This window comes from Pollicipes pollicipes, unplaced genomic scaffold, assembly GCF_011947565.3.
Source record: "Pollicipes pollicipes isolate AB1234 unplaced genomic scaffold, Ppol_2.1 Scaffold_3087;HRSCAF=3621_pilon_pilon_pilon, whole genome shotgun sequence".
Classification (NCBI taxonomy): domain Eukaryota; kingdom Metazoa; phylum Arthropoda; class Thecostraca; order Pollicipedomorpha; family Pollicipedidae; genus Pollicipes; species Pollicipes pollicipes.
This window is the reverse complement of record NW_023596225.1, coordinates 24,499,149-24,526,040: the sequence shown is the minus strand read 5'-3', so window position 1 is coordinate 24,526,040 and position 26,892 is coordinate 24,499,149. Positions and strand designations below refer to the sequence as shown.

At 57.1% G+C, this 26,892-nt stretch overlaps 1 protein-coding gene across 13 annotated transcripts in view; it reads left to right on the top strand.

Annotated features, from left to right (window-relative positions):
- Window positions 1–26,892, top strand: part of PMCA (plasma membrane calcium-transporting ATPase 3) — a 64,639-nt gene that overhangs the window by 18,773 nt on the left and 18,974 nt on the right. For 7 of the 13 annotated variants that reach the window (XR_005096062.1, XR_005096063.1, XM_037238780.1 and 4 more), the window contains exons 3-15: window positions 9,681–9,738; window positions 15,583–15,776; window positions 16,145–16,336; window positions 16,681–16,692; window positions 18,181–18,419; window positions 18,646–18,781; window positions 19,215–19,349; window positions 19,767–19,805; window positions 22,318–22,775; window positions 23,157–23,399; window positions 23,821–24,056; window positions 25,838–26,000; window positions 26,143–26,424. Coding sequence is in view for 8 of the 13 variants with exons in the window: in XM_037238780.1 (XP_037094675.1) it covers window positions 15,617–15,776; window positions 16,145–16,336; window positions 16,681–16,692; window positions 18,181–18,419; window positions 18,646–18,781; window positions 19,215–19,349; window positions 19,767–19,805; window positions 22,318–22,775; window positions 23,157–23,399; window positions 23,821–24,056; window positions 25,838–26,000; window positions 26,143–26,424 (2,295 nt within the window). In the remaining 5 variants the exon portion in view is untranslated. Of the gene's footprint in view, window positions 1–9,680; window positions 9,739–15,582; window positions 15,777–16,144; window positions 16,337–16,680; window positions 16,693–18,180; window positions 18,420–18,645; window positions 18,782–19,214; window positions 19,350–19,766; window positions 19,806–22,314; window positions 22,776–23,156; window positions 23,400–23,820; window positions 24,057–25,837; window positions 26,001–26,142; window positions 26,425–26,892 lie in introns of all 13 variants that reach the window. The other 6 variants (XR_005096064.1, XM_037238784.1, XM_037238783.1 and 3 more) reach the window with 3 other exon arrangements.

Genomic DNA, 26,892 nt, shown 5'->3' with positions numbered 1-26,892 from the left:
TAGTAACGCTGGATCGCATGACATCCAGCCGGTATTGTGCAAAAAGGAGAAGTGTGGAGATTCGGCCGCCTCAAAAATTGCCACATTGAAGAGGAAAATATCGTACAGCTTGAGCGCGCGGGGACATCTATTTTGAAATCACACCACAAGCCGATTCACGCCATTTCTGGGCATGACATGGTAAGTATCTGACATGGAATACTTGTGTAAGCACGGAATAATTAGGATTGATTGATTTTACATTGGACTCGTTTTTCCAACCTTGTGTTGGCCGACGCCTTCGCCCTATCTCACCGCCCCTTAGCTCTGTATCTTTTTGGAACCTGAAGAGTGTTGTACGCGCGAAAACCCCGCAGACACATCAATTCAAGCGAATGATCAATGTTAAATGCGGGATACCGTCGAAGACACGTGCTCACGTGGCCTAGGAGGCAGTGAGACTTTCCACCAGGCGTATGAAACGGAAAGGACCACGTGCTCTCGTGAGCCGTAAAGTTGAGGGGTGACTGTGGTTATATGTCAATAAATTCGTTTACACGGCGTCAGCGGTGTTATTTTCTTAAACCAGTTGGGCGGGTAAGCCTTAGTTAACCTAACCTATCCCCAAAACCTGATGATTACTCGGGCACTTCGCTTTATGTACCCGTTGTCAAAAGCGGAGAATTTGTTCTTTTAAATGTATGATCGATCTCATTTTTATAGTTGGCTGCAACTGGATGATGTCTCATTTTAGGCCGATACGGTGCTGTCACAACCTTAGAATGGGTCGTGATTTACAGAAAAAAGACGTAGTCAAGCGGCTCGTAATAAAAAATTGATGTTTCTCTTCTAAGGTGACACGAGACGCAAAAAACTGGCTTATGGTGAATGACACGTACAAAACACATACAAGCGAGAGGCTGCGTATTTTGGATCATGTATACTGCCAGGAGGTTACCTATATATGTAAAAGCGAAAATGAACTTCCACGCCCTTCCCCAGAGACGCGCCGATGGCTGCGAGGACAGAGCAGGCAAAGGCCGGTGACCGGACAGGTCACTAGTGGTTGTATTAAAAAACAGCATCACTATCGCAGTGATACGTGTTAGGGTCGGTGTAAGTAAGGGAATTATTGAACATGTGTTTCAACGTTTTAGTAGGGAGCGTTCGTTTGGAAAATAATAGACCTAAATATGCGTAAAGTTGGTGGCTAAGCGACGTTGTCGATATAACTGAATATATTGAGAAAACTTGATGTTTGGAAGATGTGCCAATGGTCAGGTTTCTTCGCAAAAATAAATCAACACCATCTCATTATTCCTTTTACTCCCGAGCGAACCGCGCAATTTTTTATTCCATTCCTGGATATTTGTTGTGTGGTAGAGCTAGGTGATGTGTGTGGCGCTGAGCTGTACTTTGAACTGCCCCGTCCTGAAATGTACTTGACCGTCTATATAGCTCAGATTAGAGCGCCTGCTGTCCGATTCTCTCCTGGTGGTTCGGGGTGAGTTCGAATCGTGTCAGGCATTAACTGTCTGTCCCTGACTGGGATGGCCTGCGGCCGGTGGCAGCGCCCGCGCTAACGGTCAGGTTACGTCAGAGGGCAGGGCGGACCGTCCCGGGCATGGCGGCACGTTACACTTTTGCGGTAAAATGCCGCCGTTGACTTAGAACTTTGCAATCGAATGCGGGGGGAGGGGGTCAGGGCTCACGCAACCAGCGCTGCTTAGTGCGGGGACTCACCTTAGAAATGCATCCAACCAAACGGTTCGGCCTACTACGCACTGCAGTTCAGCACACCACATGACTTCTAAGAAAACAGTCCTTATGTCGCATGCATGGAGAGCGGCGTGTGTCTTCTGATCACCAACCGATTTAACGTAATCGTGCTAAAATGGCTTGTTTTTCCGCGAGAAGGGATACCGGTAACACTGAGTGGGGTCTCCCGATTGTGCGGTACGGTTTAACAAGACAATAATATCAGATTCGTAAAGAAGTCGTCGAGAGGCGAAACAAACACACTTTGTTTAGGTGAGGGTACCGTTTAGACAGGGTGGCCCAGACAAAAGCTAATTCACATCGTACTGAACTGTGACAAGTGCATTTCTGCCAAAAGGAAGGCTACGACGGCATTCGAACGGCTGTTGACTGATAAAACACGACAAAAAACAACAACAAAACAATGGCTGTCGTCAATGATCTCACACTCGTCAAGTTGTGGCTCCAGAAGACCATTCTTTGAGAACGAGGGCGGCCCTGGGACGACTTCGCGGGATCTATCGGGACGATGAGGGGGTCTAGCGGGACAGAGCGACACCGCACACGACGCGAACTTCACTAGATTGTTTGGCCTAGCATTTCCCTGGAAGGCACACAGTTTAAGACTGCCGTGCTGTGGCTTCTCACTCGCCTGACCTGTCGCCCCCGGACTTCATGCTGTGGTGTAGCCTAAAAACACCGCGTCCCCGGGGACAAGCCAACGAACCTTGAAGAGTTCAGGGCCGCCTCAAACTTGAGGTGGGACGCGTCACCGCCGACAAGTCGACGGTACATTCGAATGTTTAAGCGTGCGTTTGAGACATAATACAGAAAGCTTCATACTTTTTGGCTTTGCGAGCATTTGATCCGTGTTGCGTGGACTAATTTTGAACTTTTTCTCGGATAGCCAGTGGTGTACGTTTGTTGGGACAACAACGATCACAATTCATCTTACTCCCTTAGAAATCGTTCGTTCCTCGCTCAATGATGTGCCCGGCATTTAAGTCGCTAATAAAGACATTATTGCGGGCAGCCGTTATGGAATGTGCATGCAGCAACGGCATCCGCGGTATCCGTCCGTGCGCGCTTGAAACATCACGTGCCACCGATCGCGCTGTGTTCGGATTTCGACGAGTCGGCTCGGGCGTTCGAATGAAATATTCAACTTCGAAATCACGGGGAATCATTGACCATTCGGATTGCCTGTCCTGGGGAGGTCGGTGACGGACTGCTATCGTCCGGACTTTCCAGCAAGCGAGTCGATGGCGGTTACTTTTATTTCTTGGAACCGGTGCGAAATGACGCTGGCTAATTTTGTATCGGGTTCTTTGATCGTGGCCGGATGTTTGCGAGGCGTTGTTGCGCCTGTCACATCCGCGCCTGATATTATCACCAGCTTGTTTTATATTTAGGTATTATACAATTTCAGACAGAATGATACTAAAATGCGAGTATAACTCGATTAATTACCTCATTACCTCATATTGATTCTTAAGCCTTCAGCGAAAAGCTTTGTCTCAATGCATTATATAAAAATGTATCGTGAAGTGGCCGAGCGTTAAGCGCCTTTAGAACCCAGGGCCTGGGCTCGAATCTCGGTCATGCTCTTGTGGCCACTGCAAGTGCTGACGCTCCATAAAACGCTGCACGTTGACGCACGTGGCGCTCCCCTGAAAATCTTATTTTCTCAGTTTTGTAGAAGCCTTAAATGTAGAAACGTTTTGGGAATCTTCATGTCTTTAATACGATTGTGCCGGACAAAAAATGGGCAACGTCGTCTGATTCGTGCGCGCTTTTCCGAGCCGTTCCTTCCCTACATTGTCAACCCTCCTGCAAATATCGATGTCAGCATGGGTGAATGGGTAGCTGTACCAGCATGATGTAATAAAGCCACCATTGTTCCCATTACATTCCCAAAACTGCCGTCTTATTGCCACGAAAAAGTGGATATCCGATTGAAAGGAAGACGCTGTAGAATCAGAAGCCTTGAACGCGTCGCATGCGAGTGCGCATGCAACTCAAAAGCGTTTTTTGACGGACCCAACTCGTAATTACTAAAACGATACTTTAATTGTTTAATGCAACCATGGAGGCCATACGAGACTTGCCTTCCATGACTGCGACACACCTGACACCACATTCCGGTGCTGACGGCATTGGCGATATATTTACATGTCGCATGACTGCGCTGTCACACATGAGCCAGTTCATTGCCTCCCCTCCCCCGTGCCGGCTGTCGTCAGCCCGCACGGCAGCGACGCCCTCGTTTTTTCCTCACTAGCTCACTTTAACTGGCGAACGCAACGTCCTTCTGGCAGTGGCGGGCGGGGCTCAAGAGGCAGGCAGCGGTCGAAGACAGGGCAAGCAAATTATGTCAGTCACGTGTAAGACGCTTGGCGTGATTTGTGCGCAGTGCAAGGGAAGTGTGTTGTGGCTGGCGGTGAATTCGGTAGATTGAGGATTCTGGCTACGCCCGATGAATACTGGGCGGCGTACTTTGTGTTCGAATTTCCGCCCAGCCTGCTCGATTTAGACTACCAGCATGCATGACGTCGCCAGCCTTACTGAAAGTCTCATGGAGCCTCTCACGTGAGAGGTGCCAGACGTAGATCGATAATGTACCGAGCAAGACGTTTACTGTGAATGCCTCTTGTCGTTTCTGGCACGGTACTGGAACGGCACCAGCACCTGCCACTCTGTATCAAGTTCCATAAACAAGATGGGCAGCCTGGTGCAATGCTGACGTCATAGATTGCGTCATTCGTGTCGCTGGCCTAATGGTATGTGATACGTGCCATTGAAACTTGGCAACGTCTGGAACGGTGTGACCAAGGCTCCACGAGCTTGATCCTTTAGCACGGGCGTGGGTGGCCGGCTGAATGCCCTTCGCTCGGGTGGGGTGGGGTGGGGTGGGGTCAATGTGACCCCGCTGAGATCTCGAAAACTAAGATAGCTAGACATCAAATTCAAACGATAGATTGACCTGTACGTGAACTCATGTGTGTCAAAATTTGAGGTTCGCGGATCGTGACCTTGAGGTTGAATAAGGTCAAACAAGGTCAGATTCCAGATTGGTGTCTTGTGTCCCCCAAAACTCATGCAACCGCAGTGAAACTAGATACCCGTTCTAAGCGAAGAGTGAGTGACGCCAGTGACCTGTTTGACCTTAATGAGGTCGAGGTGACAAAATTCTTACGAATTTGCTGCCCTTTCCCATTAGAACAAGCGTCAGGGATCGCGCCAGGTGCCATGTGCTTAAAAACCAAATTTTGGCCTTGGTTATTTTAGATCACTGACCTACTCTGACCTGTCTTTAACAAATCCATGTGACATGTCTGTTGTGGTCCCTGTCATTAGAAAATTCGAAAGGAGAAACCCGAGACTACCCCATGAAACCAAGCTCGAGTCAAAATCAGATTAGTTTTGATCTTGTTCTAACCTTCCTGTCTGACCGTAGGTCGACAGGAAGGGATTGGTTGTAATTTGACATTCAATTGGTTAATTGCGTACGAAACTATCTCAGGTATGTATGGTTTCGTCTAACACTCCGTTGTCGCATTGCATTGAACGATTACATAGAAATGCCCTTCGCTGACTCCCATGGCCTGACTTTGACCTGCCATAAGTCAGCGACCGTACAAGGTACATCCGATTTTTTGGCATCAAAATATCTGCTATTCCATTCTCTTTAGCTCTGCAAAGTGTTGCGCGGCTACTGCGTGCCGCTCGGAAATCATTCTAGAAAACACTTTGGGGGGGGGGGGGAAGGCAATTTGACTCCTCGCCGGGCGCGTGTTAAGCCAGTTTCAGCACTTTGCTGGTTAAATCTCAAGAGGAAATGCGTTTAAAGTTATGATGCCCGATGACGCACGACAGGTATCGTTATGCCAGCGTGAGGGAGCTATAGTTTGAGGACGAGAATGCACTCTGTCTATGTGACACGTTTATATAGGGTCTGGTGAGCAAACGTGAGGCGTTGCGGTCTATGAGCCATATCGAAAAGCTCAGCAACTGACACATCTCGTCGGCAAAATTACATAGGACTGGCCAGCTTCCGTAACCCGGGTGCTTGATTAAACCCACGGAATCAAACAAAGTACACCAATCGGGTTTTGTCGAAGGTGTCATCTTGATATCTCGCAGAAATGTGGTTTGATTGACCAAAGTCTAGTTGACTTGCTTTACCCTTCTCTGTGACTTAAAAGCTAATACAAGCCAGATCGTGCCATCTCCCCCCCCCCCCCTCTCTTCTTCCTCCGTGATATTGTTAACGTAAAAGCTAGTCTGCTCTCAAAATGTCCATTGTGCCTCTGAATAGGGGCAAATTTGTGTCCCGTTGGGAAAGGAAGCATCCGTGCTTTGTGGCACTTGTCAAAAACGTACTTACGCGTGACAGCTCAGGATTATTCACGTGTAATAAATGCACCGGGTAGTGCCGCTGAAACGCCACCAAGAATCATTATATAATGAGGAGATTCATTTGAATTATGCTCGAATCCAACTTACGTTTTCACAGGACTACACACACTTCTTTCTTTGTGGCCCCAGAGTATAGCCCTCGTCTGCTACAACTGAGGACGGCTGAATCTGCTGAGGGCCGTCGTCAGCTGTTTCAGACTAGGGGCACCATTTTTGGTCAGTCTTAACCCGCACATCGCGTGCGTCTCGGCTTAAAACTGACACCTCTACAGATGTGAATAACGACAGTACAGATGAACGTGTGTGGTTGGCATAGCTAACGGCGCAGGTTATGTACCGAAAAGCACACTGGTTAAAATTTGCATAATTGCATCGGTCTTGACGATGTGATACGTCTGTTTCCCAAACCCCCCCCCCAAAAAAAAAAAATACGCGCCCTAAAACTCCAATCAACAACAAAACCAAAATGCGCTGCGGAATACCCACTGTGTTGAAACGCCTGTTTCAAATTCAACGATTCGTTTAAATTTCGCAACGGTGACCACATTTTCAACATTTTCTCTAAACGGAGCGTTCCAAGCATGTGTGCCATTCATTGCACAAACATTTTTACGAACTGGTGTGTTGCAAACATCACGGAACACACACTGAAAAATGAATCACAAATGAACGGCGTAACTCGCAGTGGTGAACAGGGAGTCCAACGAGATTTTCCCACCGGAGCGGCTACTTCGAATCGGTATTCTGAGCTGTTCAGAATTTAGACGAAACTGCTATTTCTCATGAAATCGCATACGTCTGATCTAGTTATAGCTGAAAAGTGCAAAACCATGGCACGCTTTCTTTTATGACCTTTCAATTGGTTATCGTTTCAAGTGGTTTCAAATGGTTGTGGCTGGCGGTGTTGGGTCAGAGCTAAGTGAACTTTTTGTCCTAAATCCAAAGTGCTGGTAGTGCTTTTCGATGCATGCAAGGAATCTCGTTTGGTGCGTTTTGGCCAAGGAGGATCGCGGAGAGATGCACTTCGTTTCGCAGGTGCAATGTTAAGACATGACCGCCTTGTACCACGCAGACCCTGTGGTCTGCGGACAGCTGACCGGTAAATGTTGAGGGTGAACAGTCCGCAGTCTCATGGGCTCGAACCCAGGGCCAGTGGATAGGGCCACTCTCATATCCCGTCGGTCACGTGGAGGTGTGTATCTGCAACGCACTGCTCTGAGCGCGTCCCCGACTGGTCGGCGAGAAGAGCGCGGGCGTCTTCTGCCAATCGAGACCAGTCAACATAAAGCCCCTGCCCTTCATCGTAAAGCCCCGACCATGGGCTCCGAGCGATTGGCGTTGTCTTTGGCGGGGAACGGTGCGACTGATGCCAGCAGCCGCTGCCACCGCCGGCTGGCAGCGGCTGCGCCGGCCGACCGCGCCGGGTTGCATGTCGGCTGCCTACCGCACGTCCCCACTCCCAGACAGCTGGCCACCGCCGCCGGACAGGTGAAATTTACAATTAGCGGGGGTCGAATGTCAGGGCGCATTTAATGTTGCGTTATTATCGTAAACGGGCAGCAGCGGAGCCGGGCTGGGTGCGGTGGCGCCGCCGCTGCCGGGCCGCCGGGCACGGGCGGGCTGCGGTCAGAGCCGGCGGCCGGCCACCGCCGTCATCGAGGTGGAAAGGCGACTGCCGACGGTGGCCGGGCGCCGGCGCCGCTGTCATCGGGTGCCGCCGCCCACGCCGCGCGCGCGCCGCCGGCGGTCCGCGGCGCCGATCAGCCGTCGGCGGCGCGTTATTGTCGCCGTGGGAGCGGGGAGCAATTGTCAGCGGCGTTGCGCGAGCGTGTCGGCCTGCCGGTGGAGGGGGCGAGACGGTTGCGCGTCACGCGAGCCGTCGTCTCGGCTGCCGGCCGCCGCCGCCGCCGTCACTGTTCGGTCATGCGATCGGCGGAGAACGGCAGAGCACGACTGTCTGCGTGCTTGGTCAGCTGGCGGGGGGCCGCGCCAGATTATGCTTCAGCATGCCGGCCGCATATTATCCTTGATCGCCAGTAAACTGTCACGTAATTCACGTAAAATCACTGACTGAAGGCAGGGGAAGGGGGTTTAATTGGCACCCTGGTCCGATGCACATCAGTTGGTGAGGCCAGTTAAACCGTGCCACGATCGCAACTGAAGTAAAGCGAAGGTGGTCTATGGCGATGGCTGATTTTGGGTCATGGCGCGGAGGTGGTGAGTATTTCGGCTTATTTATACGCACGGTGGGTAAGTTATGGCTAGTACAGTATTGTCATTATATATATAATATATATAATACATATAATATTCTCATTAATTTCGTTGCATGCGGTTTCACATTGTGATCTCATTTTCATGGGTCTATTAGCCGAGAGCTGTTCTCATGACGTCAAACTCTGATTTATCTTTATCATTATGCTATCTTCACAGCACATTTTGGCTGCCTTGGGAAACCTGAGTCAATGTATAGTTATTGCGAAGGTAATGTTTTACATGCCTACTTCTGTTCGTTCTCTGTTTTCATCTTCACGCAGTGACAGAATTATGTAGTTTGCGCTGCATAATTTACAAGCTACACTTACCTTCCTCCCTTCTTCCTGAGAGAACACGCCGAAGCCGTCATTGCACCAGTTGCCAGATGAGCCGTCGCTCTAGGTAAAGTTTTGATGCGCCTCGTTGGCTTTCGCATTCTCTTTTCGTCGACCGCAGCACGCACCTGCGCGGCGTACGCGGCCGTGCGGGTGGCCCGTCTCTGTCGGCCCGTGTTTCTGTCTGCGGGCGGAGATCGATCGGGCGTCTCGCTGTGGAGCCGGGCGGGTGGCGAGGCCGGTGGCGCCCTGGCGGCCCGCTGCCTACGGGCCGGCCTGGCCTTCGCGCCCGTGCCCTGGCGTCGCGCCGGCCGGCGCCGCCGGCTCACACGCTCTTGACCGACATCGGCCGACAGCTGGGAGCACCGCTCGGAGCGGCCGGACGGCGCTGACCGCCGCCGCCGGCTCTCGACAGTGTCCGCGCGCCGCCCATATTGCCGGCGCCCCAGCCGCGGCTGCCCGTAATGCCCGGCCTTTGGAATAATCCCCGCCTAACCGCGGCCGTTCGGCCGAGCACATGTGCACTTACGCGGCGCGACGCCGGTGATTTAGTTGACACGGGCGCGGTGAGATTAGTCTGGCACCGCTGGCTGGCGTGTTCAGTGACATTGGCCGGGCGGGATTTTCTGCATGCTGGCCGTCTCGTCTCGGTGGCGGCCGCGAGTCAGAACGGTCTCGCGGGCGTGGCCGCGCGAGACGGCGGCGGTCGTCTGCGGCCGCGGGCGCCTGCCCGGCGGACAGATGGCATCAGGAGCCTGTTGCCAGCGGGCCACACTGTCGCTGATGGTCGGGGCTCGTTTTACTCTGCCGGAGGAGGTTGTCTGGCTGCCGCCGCCGCCAAGCGCCAGAAATAGCGTGGCGCTGCTGGTCGTCGGCCGCCTCTCGTGGCAGACCGGCCAGCACTGTTTCACACTCCCTTTCTTTGGTTTTCAGACGCACGCGCGCCGCACCGGGCCCTGATGATCAGACACGGGGACGGCTCGCTTCCCAGGTAAGCGGCCGCGACGCGTGCGTGCGGTGTGCGTGTGACGGCCGCGTGACCTTGGGTCGGACGCCGGCCGGGTGGAGCGGATTGCGTGCGTACGTGCGAGCCTGCACCACTGTGCGCTGTGTTGCCTGCAAGCCGTGCAGCGGCGCCTGTACAGCTCGCTGCCCGGCCGCTGCCGGTGCCTTCGCTGCCGCCTCCGCCGCCGCCGGCGTCGTTGGCCTGCCGCCGGGTCCGGCTCTGCCTGGTTGGGACGCCGGCCGGCCGGCGGCGGCCGGTCCGGGCCGCTGGCTGCCGGCCGGCCGGCCGGGCGAATCGATACGGCCGGCGATGGCGCGGAACGACCCGCGGGCTGGCGGCCAGCCGCCTGCGCAGCCGGCACCGACCCGGCCGGCCGCACGTGAGGTGTCGCCCAGCCGCCCCGCCTGCGGGGCTGCGCTCGCCGCTCGACGGCCGCTCTGCCCACGATCCGGCCGCCGTGCCCACGCCGTCCTTCTTCCGTCGGCCCGCGGTGCGGCCGCTGGCCTCGCTCCGTCTCGGGCTTGTGTGACCCTCTTGCTCGCAGCGGCACCGCGGCCGGCCGCCGGGCCCCGGCTGTTCGGCAACGTCGCCGCAGGCCTCGATCCGTTCCCGGCTGTGTGACCTCTTTCTCCAGCGGCGGGCCGCGGCCGTCCGCCGGGCCCGGCGCCGGCCGCGCCTCCGCTGGCCCCGCTCCGTCTCGGGCTATGTGATCTCTTGTTCCAGCGGCGCCGCGGCCGGCCACCGGGCCCGGCGCCGGCCGCGCCGCCGCCGGCCTCGCTCCGTCTCGGGCTTTGTGACCTCTTATTCCAGCGGCGCCGCGCTCGTGACTTGCGGCCGTGCGTTCGGGGCTGCGCGTGGGGACCTGGCCGAGAGGGAGGGAGGGAGGGGAGGAGAGAGCGGACGGGGGGGGGGGGGGGGGCGGCCAGCTTCCTCGCTCGATCTGTATCGGTCTGGGGCGGGGTACTGCGGCTATAGGCCAGGGTCACTTCGCACCTTCTCGCTCATTACTCGTGTTCGCTTATCGTGTTGACGGACGTATTGCCGGCCTAGTCTGGATTCCCAAATATTTGGCAAATGGACGATAAGAATGACAGCCAAGTTTAGCGTGTATTTCAACGTAAAATTTTGAGCGGACGTCAAGCGGACCTCTGAGCATGTCGACCCAAGCTCGTTTTTGGTGGCAGTAAATGACAATTGTTGTGTGGCTGACCGGAAAATTGTCTCGTGGGTCGGCTTGGTCAGTCGTTTTGCGATGAACCAAACCTGTGACGACTTGGAACGCATTGGAAGAGTTGTTTCTCTCGGAATCGCAACGTTGCTGCCAAATGGGATGCTGTTTGGCACGTCAGGGCCGACGACTGTGTGGGCCGTTCGTTGAGCCGCGAGCAAAACGCCAGCAACAGGCGCGCGATGAGTAGCCGTGAAGGCACCGTGCAACAGTAGGAGCGGCCGTCTCACAGCTCCGACCATGGGGCGCCGACGGAAGGAGAGAGGGAGAGGGAGAGCGCGCGAGTCGGCTCTGGCCGCTGTGAATCTGGCACGGGGCCGAGCGTGTCCGCTCTCGATGGCGGGCGCCGCGAAACCGCCAGAGTTCGCCGGCCCGCCAAAGGTTATCCAAATGTCGCCACCGGGTATCTTCGGCGCACGCTTGATAGCGCAGGGAACGTCCCAACTGCGCGCGCTAATGCGGAAACCAAATGCGGGTGAAAGCCTGAGCGAGCGAAGGCTTTCGCGGGAACCCGTGTGCTCCGGCCCGCGGAGATGGCGATTTATGTGAGTGTGTGTGTTTATATATATATATATATATATATATATATATATATATATATATATATATGTGTGTGTGTGTGTGTGTGTGTGTGTGGCTATGTGAGTATGTGGCGGGGTGATTCGTCGGTGACGGCGTGTGCCTGGTTTTGAATTGCCTTCACAGTGCTTAAATGTGACCATCCAGAAGTTATGCCACAGAGTCATGAGGCAATCTGTTCAAACAAGATAGTTATTCAGACCGTTTCTCTCCTCACTAGTGTTATTGCTTGCGCACCGTTTCAACCCGCTGCTTCTCCGCGTCATATGACCAGGGCATCCGGCGTGCTCTGAAGCACAAATCATCACCAGTCCGGTCGCCGCCGTCAGGCTTAAGGCGGTCCTGATAAGGACAGGAGGACGCTCAGCGTCTGACTGTGCGCAGGGGTCAGCAAAAGTCATGATACTGGCTACCTCCCGCGTTCACCATGCGCCGACGTGTTTTTGCTTTCCTCAGTCGTGGTTCTGAGCACTAACGTTTCATGGCACCCTCCTCAACAGAAAATGAGGTCACGAGGTGACCCCAGGTTAAAGCCCAGCAGGACGGGACCAGTGTTCTGCGGAGCGGCCACGTGACGATGTGTTTCCAAGCGTGAGGATGAAAAACCTCGGCCTTGGCTTCCGCTGTCTGGCTGTAGACGTGATACGAACCGGGAAATCCCGGCGCTTTTGCTCTAATCGCCCGACTTCGCCTGCGAGTGAAGGACGCTGTTGGTGATGATCCCAATCAACAAACAAACATAAACATCGTCAAGCTGTCCAGCTGATGAAGACATCAACAGGGTTATCTGTGGTAAACGTCGGTGGAAGAAATCAATGTTGGAATGTCTCGGCCACATCCGCAGTGACCACAATCGCACGGAGACAGCTGACTGCAAGGGAGGTTAATCCTGGGACCAAAATCGCCCAGAAACTTAGTTGTAGGGCTCATCTGATCTCGGATCGAACAAAAAGACAATGGAGGCTTGCAGTGTGCGTATGAATGCGAAACTGCTCGATAAAGAACTGTCCCGCAAATACCATATGTGCAGGCGTAAAGACTAGCCTGCTCACGAGCGGAAGCGGGTTCTTTTCAGCAACGAGTCACTACTCAATCTGTTCCAGTCACCAAATCCCCATAACGACTGGGTTTGGGCCCAAATTCCGCCAAAAGAAGCCGGGACCCGATTGGCGACGCTCTCTCTGAGCCGATGATGTGAGGCATGACGTCCCACCAGGCTTTGACTGAGCTAGCTGGACGTGGTCCCGAAAAATCGTCCGTTAATGGCGAGTGCTGCATGGAGACCAAGTTGGAGAGCATCTAGCTCCTGATTATCAACGGGGAACCCAGCATTGGCTCCGGTCTAGAGCGGTTTTTGGTGGATGGCAGGTGGACGTGGATCCTCATGTGCATGATGGCCTTCTGACTCGCCGCTCTTCCCGGGCCCGGAAGTGTTGCCGAGGAGAAGCCTGCCACTTCTGACGGAACATTGCCTGGGAGCAGGCCGAATCTGACTCCGATGGAGTGAATATGAAGTATTCATCAGTGGGTCCGGGACAAGGAGACGCCGTGGATCTCTACAGGCTCAGATGACACCCAAAAATGTGTTTTCCAACATCAAGCGCTCTTTGATGAACAATTTTGTTGTCAGCGTGCCAAACCGGACAATTGCATTGCCAGTGTGCTAGACCGTGTCTGCAGTCATGAAGACCAAAGACCAGCACATTTCACACTGAATGAATGAAATATGCTTGCTTATTGCACGAAGCAGGCTAATGGAGGCATGGAAACTTGTGCCGGGCTCTGTTGTATCACAGCCTCGAAAGTATGCGCAGACCCCAAGCCTCGAACCCGTCATCTTGCGATTCGTAGACCATCTGTAATATCACTTCGTCCCAAACATTCCGCAGAACTATCTAATCTGATGGTGTTGACAAACGCCCAAAGATAGCCATGTTAACAAGCCAATCGGGCGATAGTAGTGGGACTGATGCAGTATCTACGTTCTGGAAGATGGGACGGGCAATTGCTTCTTTCCGTAGGTTTTGAAAGAGTTTGACCCAAGTCTTTGCGGTGAGCCCGGCGCTGTGCTGGAACACAAACGGTCAAGCCGCAAAAACAGCCAGCGATGGACCTGAAGTTTACAGCCATTGATGGATCTGAGGTTTTGATGACGCACGCTTTTGAGTGAAGGGCTTGTCAATGCTTTAAAAAGCGCGGGTCTAAAAACGTTTTATTTTTACGAACACGGCGTGCCCCGCTACGTACGCATTTTATAAAGCGCTAGCGGCTACGTGTTCATGTTGGCTCGCTCATGGGCACAGCTCGGACCCAGGCCTGAAAGCATGGCACAGGAGTGTCCATAAGTGCACATTATGTGTGAGTTGGTGAAACGCAGGGACCGATCAATCCATGTTCTCGGCTGGGCTGTACGTGGCGAAAAGCACGTTCGTAAGTAGCTGTGACGTTTGCTATGGTGATAGTTTTGACCTCGTTTGACTGTTTTCCGCTAGGCCACATACCATAAACTGCCATTCTTCAGTTTAGTTGGTTGTCTGCCTGGGTGCTGCTGTTTGCCCATCCCTGTTTTGGGGATGTATTTTGACTAAACTGTTGGAAGCCGTCCACATGGATGTCGTGTGTTCTGTGCAAGCATTGTGTACGCGGGGGGGGGGGGGGGGGTCTTGTCACAACACCCGAGACAGATGTTAACCAGTGTGGGGGCCTAGCCGCTGGCCTGGTCATTACGCAAACGGCTGTTGGTCGGAGCACGAGAACTGGTCCCGCCGGAATGCGGCTGCGATGTGGGCTGCGATAGCTCGCCTGGCGAACCAGCTGGCGCCGGGCGCCGTCCGGAGGATTGCGCGTCCGTCCGCGACGGTGTTGCCCGTGCACCGGCCAGTCCCGGGGCCCTGCGCTGCGTGCTGGGGACATCAGCGGGAGCGCGGCAGAGAGGCGGCCTCACCGTTCGTCCGCGACGGTGTTGCCCGTGCACCGGCCAGTCCCGGGGCCCTGCGCTGCGTGCTGGGGACATCAGCGGGAGCGCGGCAGAGAGGCGGCCCCACCGTTCGTTCGCGACGGTGTTGCCCGTGCACCGGCCAGTCCCGGGGCCCTGCGCTGCGTGCTGGGGGCGTGAGCGGGAGCTCGGCAGAGAGGCGGCCCCACCGTTCGTCCGCGACGGTGTTGCCCGTGCACCGGGCAGTCCCGGGGCCCTGCGCTGCGTGCTGGGGGCGTGAGCGGGAGCGCGGCAGAGAAGCGGCCCCACCGTCCGTCCGCGACGGTGTTGCCCGTGCACCGGCCAGTCCCGGGGCCCTGCGCTGCGTGCTGGGGACGTCAGCGGCAGCGCGGCAGAGAGGCGGCCCCACCGCTCGGCGGCGGCGGAGGCAGACCGCCGATGTCGTTTCGCCGCCGCGGCCGGGCTGTTTCGGTGACCGGCCGATGGGAACGCGGCCGTGTTTTGTCGATATCGGGCCGGGCGCATCGACGCGCAGACCTGCCGGGCGGCCGTCGGTCTCATCCGCCCGGCCGGCGCTAGCCATTTGGTGTAATTGCGTAGTGCGCTCTGTTCGGGAGGGAGGGAGGGAGGGGGGGGGGGGGGGGCGCACTGCAATCTCACAGTAGCCTGCCGGGTGGTGAGCTCTGGTCGGGCTGGCGTGGACGTGACCGAGATTGGATGCAGACCGTCTGCGTTCAGTGCGCGATGGCACCGGACTGGTGGCGGCGTCCCGACGCCAAATATTTGGTTACTACGGTCAACAGCTGGCCTATTTGTAGCGGTGTGGGGCGCGGGTGCGGCCGGTCTGCGGATGGCGCGACGAACGGCTGGCGCCGGTGCGTGGCGCGCGTGCGGCCCCTGTTGTGATGCGCGGCTCATTGCCGGCTCAAGGACGTCTGTAGCGGCCGCTGGCTGGACATCGGGCCGGTCAGTCGTGGCCGTTGGCCGCCGGAAGGCGGGCCGGCCCGCCCCGCCGCTGTGAGCCGTGCCGTCCGGGGTGGCGGAGCGCCGCGCGCCTGACGCCCTCCTCCGCTCTGCGCTGTTGCAGCTAGTGGAGACGCTCGAGGCGCATCTGTGTCGAGATGGCGACCATCGACGGCCGGCCGACCCAGTATGGGGTCACCCTCAAGCAGCTGCGCGAGCTCATGGAGTGTCGCGGCCAGGAGGCCATCGAACGCATCAACACCGAGTTCGGTGGCATCCTGGAGATCTGCAAGAAGCTGTACACGTCGCCTCAGGACGGTGAGGCTGCCGTCGACGTGCTGGGCGCCGCGCCCCGTGCGGGGGGTGCACAGCTCCCGGGGGCGGCCATTCATGGGCCATTCACGCTGCACAGAACCGACCCAATGCCGCACTCACTGTGTACTGCTGTTGCGGGACAGTTCGTGGCCAGCGTTGCAGCATATAAACCGTGCAGTATGTATGCTCCTGTTTGAGTTGCCGCCCACGTCAGGTATGCATACTGCTGGGTGCAACATGTTTCACGTTGGTTGACATTGGCGACTGTCCTCGTCGGTCTTGACTTTCAACTGCCCTGTTTTGTCCGTGGTCTCATCCATCTTTCCAAGATCTATAGCATTCCGACTGCATGTGTGCTGGTATTCTCGCAGGTCTGAGCGGAAGCCAGGCAGACATCCAGCACAGGCGGCAGACCTTCGGGTCAAATATCATCCCTCCAAAACCGCCTAAGAAGTTCATTGAGCTGGTGTGGGAGGCGCTCCAGGACACCACCCTGATCATCTTGATCATCGCCGCGATCGTCTCGTTAGGCCTGTCCTTCTATCACCCGGAAAAGGATAAAGGTGAGTGGTGTCGCTGTGGGTCTGAGCGCCACGATGCCTCGCGTATGCACGTTATCTCAGCCCCTGCACTGGTCAGGCGGTATCCGTTGCCCTTCATGTCTTTTCGACGTCGGACTCGCCCATGTCCCCGTCTCCCCATTCAGCTCTGATTTGTCGTGTTTGGCGTGATGTCTATCGGATTACGTGCGATTGTGTCCGTGCCCATTGTTTATTCATTGGGCGGGCGTCGTTCGACCGTACGTATACTGGGTCCCCCGTTGATTGAGTCCGGGCATTGTTTGCGTGTTTGCTATCAAATCATCATGACGATAAAGCCGTGCTTTCTTTCCCGTACTGTCGATCAGAGGAAGGAGGAGGTAAGAGGCGTGGCTTTCCCCGCCCATCTTTCATCCCGCGGCATTGTAATTTTCGCCGCTCTGTTACAACAATGTTGTCATGCCGCGCCCGCATTATTGATCGCATTATAATCGCTTCGACTGTATACTGATGGCTGTTTTGGCTGCACCCGAAGCGTGCCGGTGGCGCTCGGTCGATGACGAACGATCGTGAACGGCGCGGCGCTGTTTATATGAATCCGCGGCCTTCACGCCGCATTTCTGGGCGTCGATCGATGCGGCCGGGTCGGCGGTCGGCCGGTCGGCCGGCGCCGCCGTCGTCGCCGGCTGCGCGCGCCGCCCTCTGTCCCGGCGCTCGTTTGGCACCCATTCTTCGCCGGTCAGACGGACGGCCGGGCTTTTGGCACCGTCACATTCGGTGATTATCTTGGAAGCCGCGCGGAATCTGGACCGGGCTATTTTTGTCGCCGGTCCTGAGAGGCATTCTTTGAGGGCGTGGTGGGTCCCAGGTCCCTACTCCCAGTGTGTGTTCAGGGTTTGTTGCAAAGGGATGCAGAGAGGGGGGGGGACCCTCTGCTCCGGGTCCAATCTAGTCCATGACCGTCGGTGGGCGTAGGAAACACTGGGGTGCGTGCCGCGCTTGCACAGCGGCCCGCTGTCGGTAACATGACGTGACTGCTCTGCTCTGGCGCGATTGGTCAGATGGGAGCGACTAGCTCCGGGCCGCCCCTCCCCTCCCCCGACCCAGTCCGCGGGTGCAGGGCACGAGGGAGGGGAGGGGGCGCGCGGCGGCCGAGCGCCGATGCCTCTGCCTCGCTGGCGGCTGGCCCCGATCGAAGCGGCCCCAGGCCATCTGAGATCGCACGCAGCCAGCGCGGCCGGCGGCGCCCGGCCACCGCTGCGCCTGCCGACAGTGCCACGTAATGAGCTTTCACTGGGCGGGCTTCCCGGCGACCCCACCCTTCCACCTGTCTGCGTGGGGAGCGGCGGCGCCGGCCGGCCGGCACAGGTGCGGCGCTGTGCCGTATGCTCTCTGAAGCCGGACCCCGCCCAGGCCGCGCCCGCCCCACAATGGGCCGGCGCGTCATTGGCGCTGATGAAGTGTGACAGCGTACACGGCAGTCACGTGCTTGAGCGCGGTCTCATGTATAATGGACGGCAGTCGGGCTTAGTCCGGCCTCGCGGCTGCGTTTACATGGAACGCTGGAGAGAAACCCAGCCCACTCGTGTATTTTTTTCGTAAGATACGTGCTCAACGCAAATGCATTGCAAGTTGTTGGTGGGTGAATTTGTATAGTACGGTTGCGTTCACCTTGCTTTCACGCGGAGCATAGCATTTGGTCATGCGCTCTTCGCACCCGTACTCCATATTTTCATCACGCATAATTTGGATTGCATCGCTACGCCTGTCGTATATATTCTTGCTGGACTAAGTTACGCTAAACCATATTCACCGTTCAGTTTTCCCCCTCGCGTTGTTCGCTAACGACCGTATTCCCTTCTCTTCAGTCGTCCGTTCCGGGGCCGTCGACGAATCTGAATCACACGCGAACTGGATTGAAGGCGTCGCCATCCTCGTTTCTGTGATAGTTGTTGTACTAGTCACTGCCTTCAACGATTGGTCGAAGGAGAAACAGTTTCGCGGCCTTCAGAACAGGATAGAGGGCGAGCACAAATTCTCCGTTATTAGAGGAGGCGTAGTAAATGAAATCGTCGTTGGAGACATTCTTGTCGGAGACGTGTGCCAGGTGAGGAGCAGTCCTCGTTTTATAGCACGAGGCCCTGGTGTTGCATCAAGGTGCTTACGTATGACGCCTGTTCTGGCAGTCGTGACTCGTCTGCTAGTTGTGAATGTCGCCGCTGTGCAGTGTTTGCCGAATTGTTTCCGCCCTGATTGTTACATTGCTAAATGGAGGTCACCGCGTTGGACGGCCAGCCTCGCTCCGCCTCAGCACGGGGTCGCACGCTTTTCAGATCAAGTATGGTGACTTGCTGCCGGCCGACGGTATCCTGATACAGGGCAACGACGTGAAGATCGACGAGTCGTCGCTGACTGGCGAGTCGGACCACGTCAAGAAGGGCGAAAAGACTGACCCCATGCTGCTATCAGGTGGGCCTTGGGAGCTTCGCCTCGGTGTGGCATGGGCACGCAGGGTCCTGGCGGAGGGACTGCCGAGCAGTCGAGAGCGGCGCAGGCAGCTCGCCCTTCGACTCTGGGCAAGTCGGAACGGGGCGATGAAGCACTGACAAACGTGCTGCTTTCAGAGGTGTTTCATTTCCCTGAGTTGGAACATTTTGCTAAGTTTAAGTGATAAAAATTTGATTTGCAGCTGAAACTGCGCTAAACTCGCTAAGTTGACTTGTACGAGGTCCTTGTGGTCCACGTGGTGCGGCGCCTAGCTCGCCTCAGTCGGCAAAAGTTTAAGGGTCATCATCTTTTGATTTGAGCCCGGCCGGTGGTGCGGCGCTGGCGGCGGTCCTGCTGGTGGCGCCGGGCGGCGCCGGTCCTTCCCGTGTGACGCGGTGCGCCTCCCACGTCGCAGGCACGCACGTGATGGAGGGCAGCGGCAAGATGCTGGTGGCGGCCGTCGGCGTCAACTCGCAGGCGGGCATCATCTTCACGCTGCTGGGCGCCGCTGCCGAGGAGGAGCAGAAGGAGGCGAAACGGCGGCGCAAAGGTAGCGGCGCACTGCCGGCCGACCGCCCCCCTCCCCCCTCGGCATGTGCTAGCCTGGCCGGGTCCCACCGGCGGTGGCCCTCCCCTGTGTGAGCCGGTGCCGGCAGTGCTGGTGCGGCCGGCTCAGCCGCCGCCGCCGCTGGACACCGCGCTACAGAGCGCAGGCACCGGCTGGTTTTATTACCTCATTGTGATTGGTCATGGTAGATTATTTGCAGTGATGTGTGACCTAGATCTTTTCATCAATTAGACTAGGGAATGATCATTGTCCCCTTGATAGATTTGACCCTGGTTTTAGCAATAACTGCATGTGTATCTGATAAACCTGATATCTTTACACAGACTATCATAGTTCGACTGGTTTGTTTGGTTTTGTTCACTAACATGGTTTTATTTCAACACGCTCTTCTCGGTGTAGAGGCCAAAAAGCAGCGAAAAAGCCGGAAGAATATGCCAGGTGACGAACTGAAAGCCTTTAAGCTGGATGCTGGCTGAATGGCTGGAAGCAATGACACTCTTCAATGCTGCCTTGTCCTCTTTGAGTTCTTTCTTCTAAATGCTTGTGATTTTTGGCGCACATCTCTGTCCCTCCTCTCTCTTTCTCTCTTCTCTCCTTTCTCTCGAGTTTTCCGGGACAGACAGGGCAGGGAGCGCTTCCTCTTTGGCATCCCGCCGCTCTCCTCTTCTGTGTGGCTCGGTTGTATGCACGACCAGAAGCGACGCCCGCGGAACGCTGCTGAGACCGCCGCCCTCCACTTGACGCCTGGTGCAGCGCGCAACAGGCCAGAGCATGCGGAGGCTTCGGCTCGCTCTGTGCAATCTCATGTGACCCGCGCCAACTGAGGTGTGGCTGGCCGTCGGTCTTCGCTGTCGGTGTCTGTGTGTTGGCAGTAGTTCTTGTGTGGTTGCACCGACCCGATCCTTCTCTGGTGAGGTCCATCGGAGGGCTCGGACTTGCTGTGCTCGATTGTCGAATACGCCGGCCCCGTTGAAGGGATGGCTCATATGAAGCCCACGTTTTTACGGTTCTGGTAACAATGGGGCGAACATTTTCGTCGAATTCAGTCAGGCTTTTCGATGTTGGACGGATTTGGGTGAAACGTTTCGTAGGTGGAAAGCACTTCGCCGTCCTCTCAGTAACCGCGTTCAAATGACCACATGCGGTGCTCGTGGGTTCAGGCGCAGGCAGAGGGGTGGCGCCCCGCCGTCACTGGGGTCCAGCCACATGTCTCAATTCTCCGCACAGGTGGACCGGAGGGCTCTTGCTCGTGTCCCACCTAAGCTTATCCGCGAGCTTGCAGTGACTGGTGACGTCTGTTCAGCAGTGCTGCGGTGGGACGTCGCGTTCCGTGGCGCTGGTATGCAACGACATACTGCGTGGGATGGCTTGTTGACGCATAGTTCGGGCCTGCGGGTTCCATATGTGAGGTCACCGAACTGCGGTGCTAGCTCTCAGGTCGCCGGCTAGTGGGCTGATAAGTATTGATTCACAGCAGCCATTGGTCCATTCCATGGTTAGAGGGATCGGGGTGGCTTGTCGGCGCTGACCAAATGTAGGCACTCTTCCAGGGTAGAATAACGGACCTCATACCGTGGACAGTGCCGCGCCGGCTGCAATTAGGGACAGCGAGTCGTGTGACTCTTCGCTGACTGCCGCGTCCGCGGCGGGTTAGTTCGGCGGTTGAGGGCCGACTCCTGCGGAGTTAGAAGAGAAACGAACTTTCTGCTGTATTTCGGAGCCTGAAGAACTCGGACGGGTCATGAAACTGTATGAGCCGTAGCTGTTCCTTGTGGAGGACAGTGAACACTGAGTTCTGCCAATGCATTCAGGATGTCTGGGAGGGGTGACGGTGTGTTCTGTTCCACTGGCCTGTGCTGAAGCCCATTTTGGGGCTGATATCAGGATTCAATCTGGCCCTAGTCGGAGTCAGCGGTCCGTGGAGAGGTAAAACGGTGTTTTGCGGTCGGCAGAGGTGCTTGTGTCTGCATGAAATTCATCGTAGTGTATAGTGAAAAGGACCGGTGTGCCAATGAAGCCTTCAACGTGAACTCGAGTCCAAATCGGAGCTTTGTTGATGCGGTTCAGTTGGATGCAGCTGTTTGATAATGCAGGCCTTTAGGAATGGCTATATTGGGTGATTAAGGTTCTGATCAGAAACACAAACACCATCGCTGTCAAACACACCCTTCAGTTCCATATGGTTATGTCCATATCAGTCGGTCGTGTTGATCCCTCACCCTACCGGTGGTTGGGCTTGGCGCGCAGCACGCTTCCGAGGCTTATCGACTAACTTGGTGGTGGTTTTCCTGTAGCCCTCGTCCCCCGTCTATTCCGTGCCGTGAGTGGGTGTCAATGGTTCCGTTATGTTAAGCTAGCCCCTCTACCCCCACGTGGAATGTCCCAAACCTGAATGTCCTGCCATCCGTTCTCCCCCACCTCCTCGTTCCCTTCCAGAGCCGTTCCAGCGCGTCTATCCGTCGGGTAGCGAGCGCATCGAACACATTCTGAACCCGCGCAGCAGTGTCAACATGAGCGTCAGCGACGGTACTGACCTGGGCGTGGCCCGGCCGGCGGCGCGGCCCCGGCGCACACGTGCCGAGGCTGGCGCTGGGCGAGGCTCACCAGCTACCGCCTGTGCGCCGCTCGCAGCCGCTTTGCCCGGCTAACGTGCATGCGCTGGGTAGCTTTCCGCGTTTTGGATGTTCGCTTTAGATGGAGTGTTTTCTCTGCCTGCACTTGCGTGGTTTGCGTGTGTCGATGACGGCTGAGAGCGCAGACGTATCCGAGAAGGAGAGAGTTTTCGCTGCAGTTACCACGCCACCAGCTCTAAGTCGCAGCAGCGGCAGACTTGCCATCAGCGGCTGAACGTGGCGACCGGCCCTGCTCGTCGGCGCCGCCGCGGCGCGCGCGTGTGTCGCAGCGTCCCGGCGCCAGCGCTGTCCGTGACAGAGCCGTGTTGTGCCAGCAGCTGCGGCGACGGCGGCCGGGGCCGACGGCTCGGCCAGCGTCGAGGATGGGCTGGGGAACAACCACGCCGCCGCCAAAGCGCCGCCCATCATCACCACCACCGAGCACAACGACCGGCCCGGGCGCGACGCTGACGGCGGCGGTGGCGGCGGATCCTCCGGCGGCGGCGGTGGCGGAGGTGGAGGAGTGGGCGGCAAGGAGAAATCCGTGCTGCAGGCCAAGCTGACCAAGCTCGCCATCCAGATCGGATACGCCGGCTCGCTGATGGCCATCCTGGTGGTGATCGTGTTGGTCGTGAAGTTCTGCATACAGAAGTTTGTCATCGAAGACGAGTCGTGGAAGCCCAAGTACTTCGGCGTGTTCGTGAATTTCTTCATCATCGGCGTGACGGTGCTGGTGGTGGCCGTGCCGGAGGGTCTGCCGCTAGCCGTCACGCTCTCGCTGGCCTACTCGGTCCGGGTGAGTGGCTGCGTGTTACCTCAGCGCACGGGCGACTCCCATGTCTTCCACCCCAGCGTCTGCTTCATGCTTTGCCATGTGGTGCTGGCCGCAGTGTATCTCGCCGCAATGTGGCTACCGTGTCACGTTGTACCGATTGTAGTGCACCTCACTTTGATGCGACAAACAGATCGTCACGTTTCTGGACCCAATTGAGCGTCCGTAATGCTACCGAGTGTCATCACTTCACAGACTTGACACGGAATGTTTTGCTTCCTTGGACTCCTTGTTCCACGCCAATGCCGCGTAGTTGTTACATCTGCCTCCTGGTATCGGTGGGAAATGGCAAGCCCACGTGTGGAGTGAACCGCGGTAGTGACGTGCACCTGCCCGGGCCGACAGAAAATGATGGACGACAACAACCTGGTGCGTCACCTGGACGCCTGCGAGACGATGGGCAACGCCACAGCCATCTGCTCCGACAAGACGGGCACGCTCACCACCAACCGCATGACGGCCGTCGAGGTGTACGTGGGCGGACAGCGCTTCAAGCAGATCCCCAAGTTCGAGCAGCTGCCGCCGCAGGTGGCCGACCTCATCGTGCAGGGCATCTCCATCAACAGCGGCTACACGTCCATGATCATCGTGAGTAGGCGGCAGGGTGCTCCCGCTCCATCCCGACGCCCACGCCCATCCCCCGCTGTGCGGGCCGGACGCGGATGTTGCCCGCTCTTGTGCCGTCTTTGTGTTGCGCCGAGCGTCTGGATGGGTGGTGCGAATATATTTGACCGTGGCATTTCATGTGAGGAGATCACGTCATTATTTTTGGTCTGATGCGGATCTACATCGGCGATGCCGCCGCTCGTCTCGCCATATTGGGCATCGATTGCATGGGGGTCGGTGTGATTTATTGCCTACGTCCTAGTGAATATTTGAGGATTTATGGCTTTGATTTCGTCGAGTTCCTGGCGCTCAGAAGCATCGCGGTCGTCAAGGCAGCTTGCACCGCTCTGCTCTCGCGCCCAGTGACGCCGGATGCGCACTTCATCCACCTCTGCTGTTGCAGGAGAAGGATGGCGACGCGCCTAAGCAGGTGGGAAACAAGACCGAGTGCGCACTCCTAGGGCTGGTGGAGCAGCTGGGCAAGAGCTATCATCAAGTTCGCGAAGACAATCCTGAGGAGAGTCTGCACAAAGTGTACACGTTTAACTCTGTCCGCAAATCGATGAGCACCGTGGTGAAGACACCTGAAGGTGGCTACCGGGTCTACACCAAAGGCGCCTCAGAAATAATCATGCAAAGGTGCGTGGGCTGTGCTGCTATTTGTGAGCCGTGAGCTCAGGCGTACGTGGAATCGGATGCCTTTCATGGTTGGCTCCCCCCCCCCCCCGTAGTGATATGCTGCAATGGTATGGCATAGTGCTGCAATGGTACGAGTGATAAGTGACTTACGGGTCGGGGCACATGTTGCGTACCAGGCAGACCATCTGTGTTGCATTTGAGGATAATGCCAGCATCTGTTGGCGGCCTGTTGACATTGAAAACCGCGACGTCGGTTTGTTTATAGAGAGATATGAAAGTTATCCTTCCCCTTTTTTAGATAGCAAACTATAGCATATTTCGATCTTGTGTGTTTGTCTGGCCGAAGTACGCTGTAATTTTACTGTTCTGATGTGTTTCAAGGAAATCAACAGAAAGACGATGAGCTTATCACACGTATATTCCGGTAAAGATGTATCTCAAATTGACTTTGGAGGAATGGCAATTTGGGGGTAATTCTCCGATAAGTGTCCCTGTCGAAAAAACGCCTCGTGGCTTGCGATTGGCTCGACAGCTGTATTATTAATTGGCCTCGGTTTTCACCGGAGGCGATGTTGACGACCTGAGAGGGCCTATGTCGCTACGTATGACAAACAACTCACACATGCCATTATGACGATAAGCGTAGAGCGGCGACATATTTCTGATCGGCTGGCGACTCCGCCTGACGGGTTTATCTGGTCGCGATTACATACTGACTGAGCGGAAGCTTGTAACCGAACATGGTCGAGCGTGCCTTTGACGCGCACACTCGACCGGGTGGCGCCAGCTTGTTCCACTCCATCACTGCCTGCCGTGCCCGCCGCTCGTTACGGGAGCGGGCGACACCCACCAGCTCGGCTTGGCCGCGGTGAAACGGAGCGCCGCCCCGAGTGCGGCAGCTGGGCGCGGTGACAGCCAGTTTTTGCTGCGTGCCAGCTGTTTTTGTTGGTGCCCTGGCGGGCCTGTTGTCCGCCGGCTGGCGTCGGAGGCGGGCCCGGGCGCCGCCAGCCAGGCCTGTCGGCGTCGACAGTCGCCTGACAGCCGGCGGCGGTCGCGGCGGCGCGCCCGCCGACGGGCCGCCGCCGCCCGCCGCCCGCCGCCGACGCGACCTGCGCCAGCCCCGCACCTGTCGGGGGCAGGCGCAGGGTAACGCCAGTCGGCCCGTTCTCGGCGTCGGCGGCTGCGGGCTGGGGAGGGGTCACGCTCCTGGCGGGACGCCGGCTAGCGGCGGCCAGCGGCGGCGCCCGCCGGCTGACCGACCAACGTCCCCTCACCGCCGCCGCCCCGGGCGCTGTCGGCTGTGGCGCGCTGTTTGCCCGCTGACACCATTTCGGTAATGACCTTGCGCCGTCCGCTCGTGAGACCGGCGCCGCGAGATGGATGAGGGGGCGGGCGCGGCGGCGCCGTGCGCCGGATGGAGGGCGGGGACGGCGCCGGCGGACTTAAAACGGATCGGCAGCCACCGAGGCAGTAGCTAATGTGCTGGAAGATGCGGTTTTGTGGGCTGTAAGGATCCTTTTATCGCTTGATTCACAGGGACTTTTGGAAGCCGGATGATATATTTCTGACCGGGCTGTATTTATCTGCATTGGACGGTTTGGATGGGTCAGCTATCAGATGACTTAACATGGCTGGGGTGTCTGTGCAGCTGCCTTAAACTGACAACCGTTTGCAATACAGTTGTCAAGCTTTTGTTTGCCGTCAGGGAGTCCGCCGTTTCGTAGCGTCGATGTCGTGATGTGCCTTGCTTGGGAGCCTGCACGTTTGTCTGCGCTCGCCAGGTGCGCCTTCATCTGCGGCCCGAACGGCAAGCTGGAGAAGTTCACGCCCTCCATGCAGGAGCGGCTAGTGCGCGACGTCATCGAGCCGATGGCGTGCGACGGCCTGCGCACCATCGGCGTCGCCTACCGCGACTTCGTCACCGGCAAGGCCGAGATCAATCAGGTGCGTGCACGCCGGCCGAGTCGGCGGCGGCGGGCGCCGGAGCCGCGATCGGCGGCGGCCGTCGGGGCGACGCGAGGCTGGGCACCGGTGATGCGGACCTGGTGTTGGCGGCGGCGCCTCTGACGCTGCGCTCGGCCGGCAGGTGCACATCGAGCACGAGCCGAACCTGGACGACGAGGAGAATATCATCAACAACTTGACGTGCCTGTGCATTGTGGGCATCGAGGACCCGGTGCGGCCCGAAGTGCCGGCGGCCATCAAGAGCTGCCAGCGGTCCGGTATCACGGTGCGCATGGTGACCGGCGACAACGTGAACACGGCCCGCTCCATTGCCACGAAGTGCGGCATCGTCAGCCCCGGCAGCGACTTCCTCATCCTCGAGGGCAAAGAGTTCAACCGGCGAATCCGCGATGCTTCCGGACAGGTAGGCGGCGGGGCCCGGGGTGGCGGCTGCTGGCGCCGCGCCCGACCGGCCCCACGGTGGCCCGCACTTGGCGCCGGCCGCGACTCTGAGACGCATCGGACTCGGCGCGATTGGCCTGTCGAATAGAAATTGGCTGGGCTGATGTGAGACTGCCTGAAATGACGATTGCCGCCATTTGTTGGGCTGTGGGAGATTTTTCGCTGCTTTCTGTTGGTGAGCTAAGTGGTTGGGCGCCGCCCAGAATAGGGGCAGGCCACCAAGTCATCTTAGCGAAATGTGCTAGCCAGTCTGCGACAATCACTGCCAAGCCGGCGGTGTGCGTTCGAAGTATCTTAAATCCAACGCCATTTTAGAAACCTCATGCATCTATTTGGCGGCCCGAATGGAAATCACGGCTTCCTTCGCTGCTGGAGGCTGGGCCGAATCCATTCCGTCTCTGCCCCTCTGTTACTGCGGAGCGGCCGATCG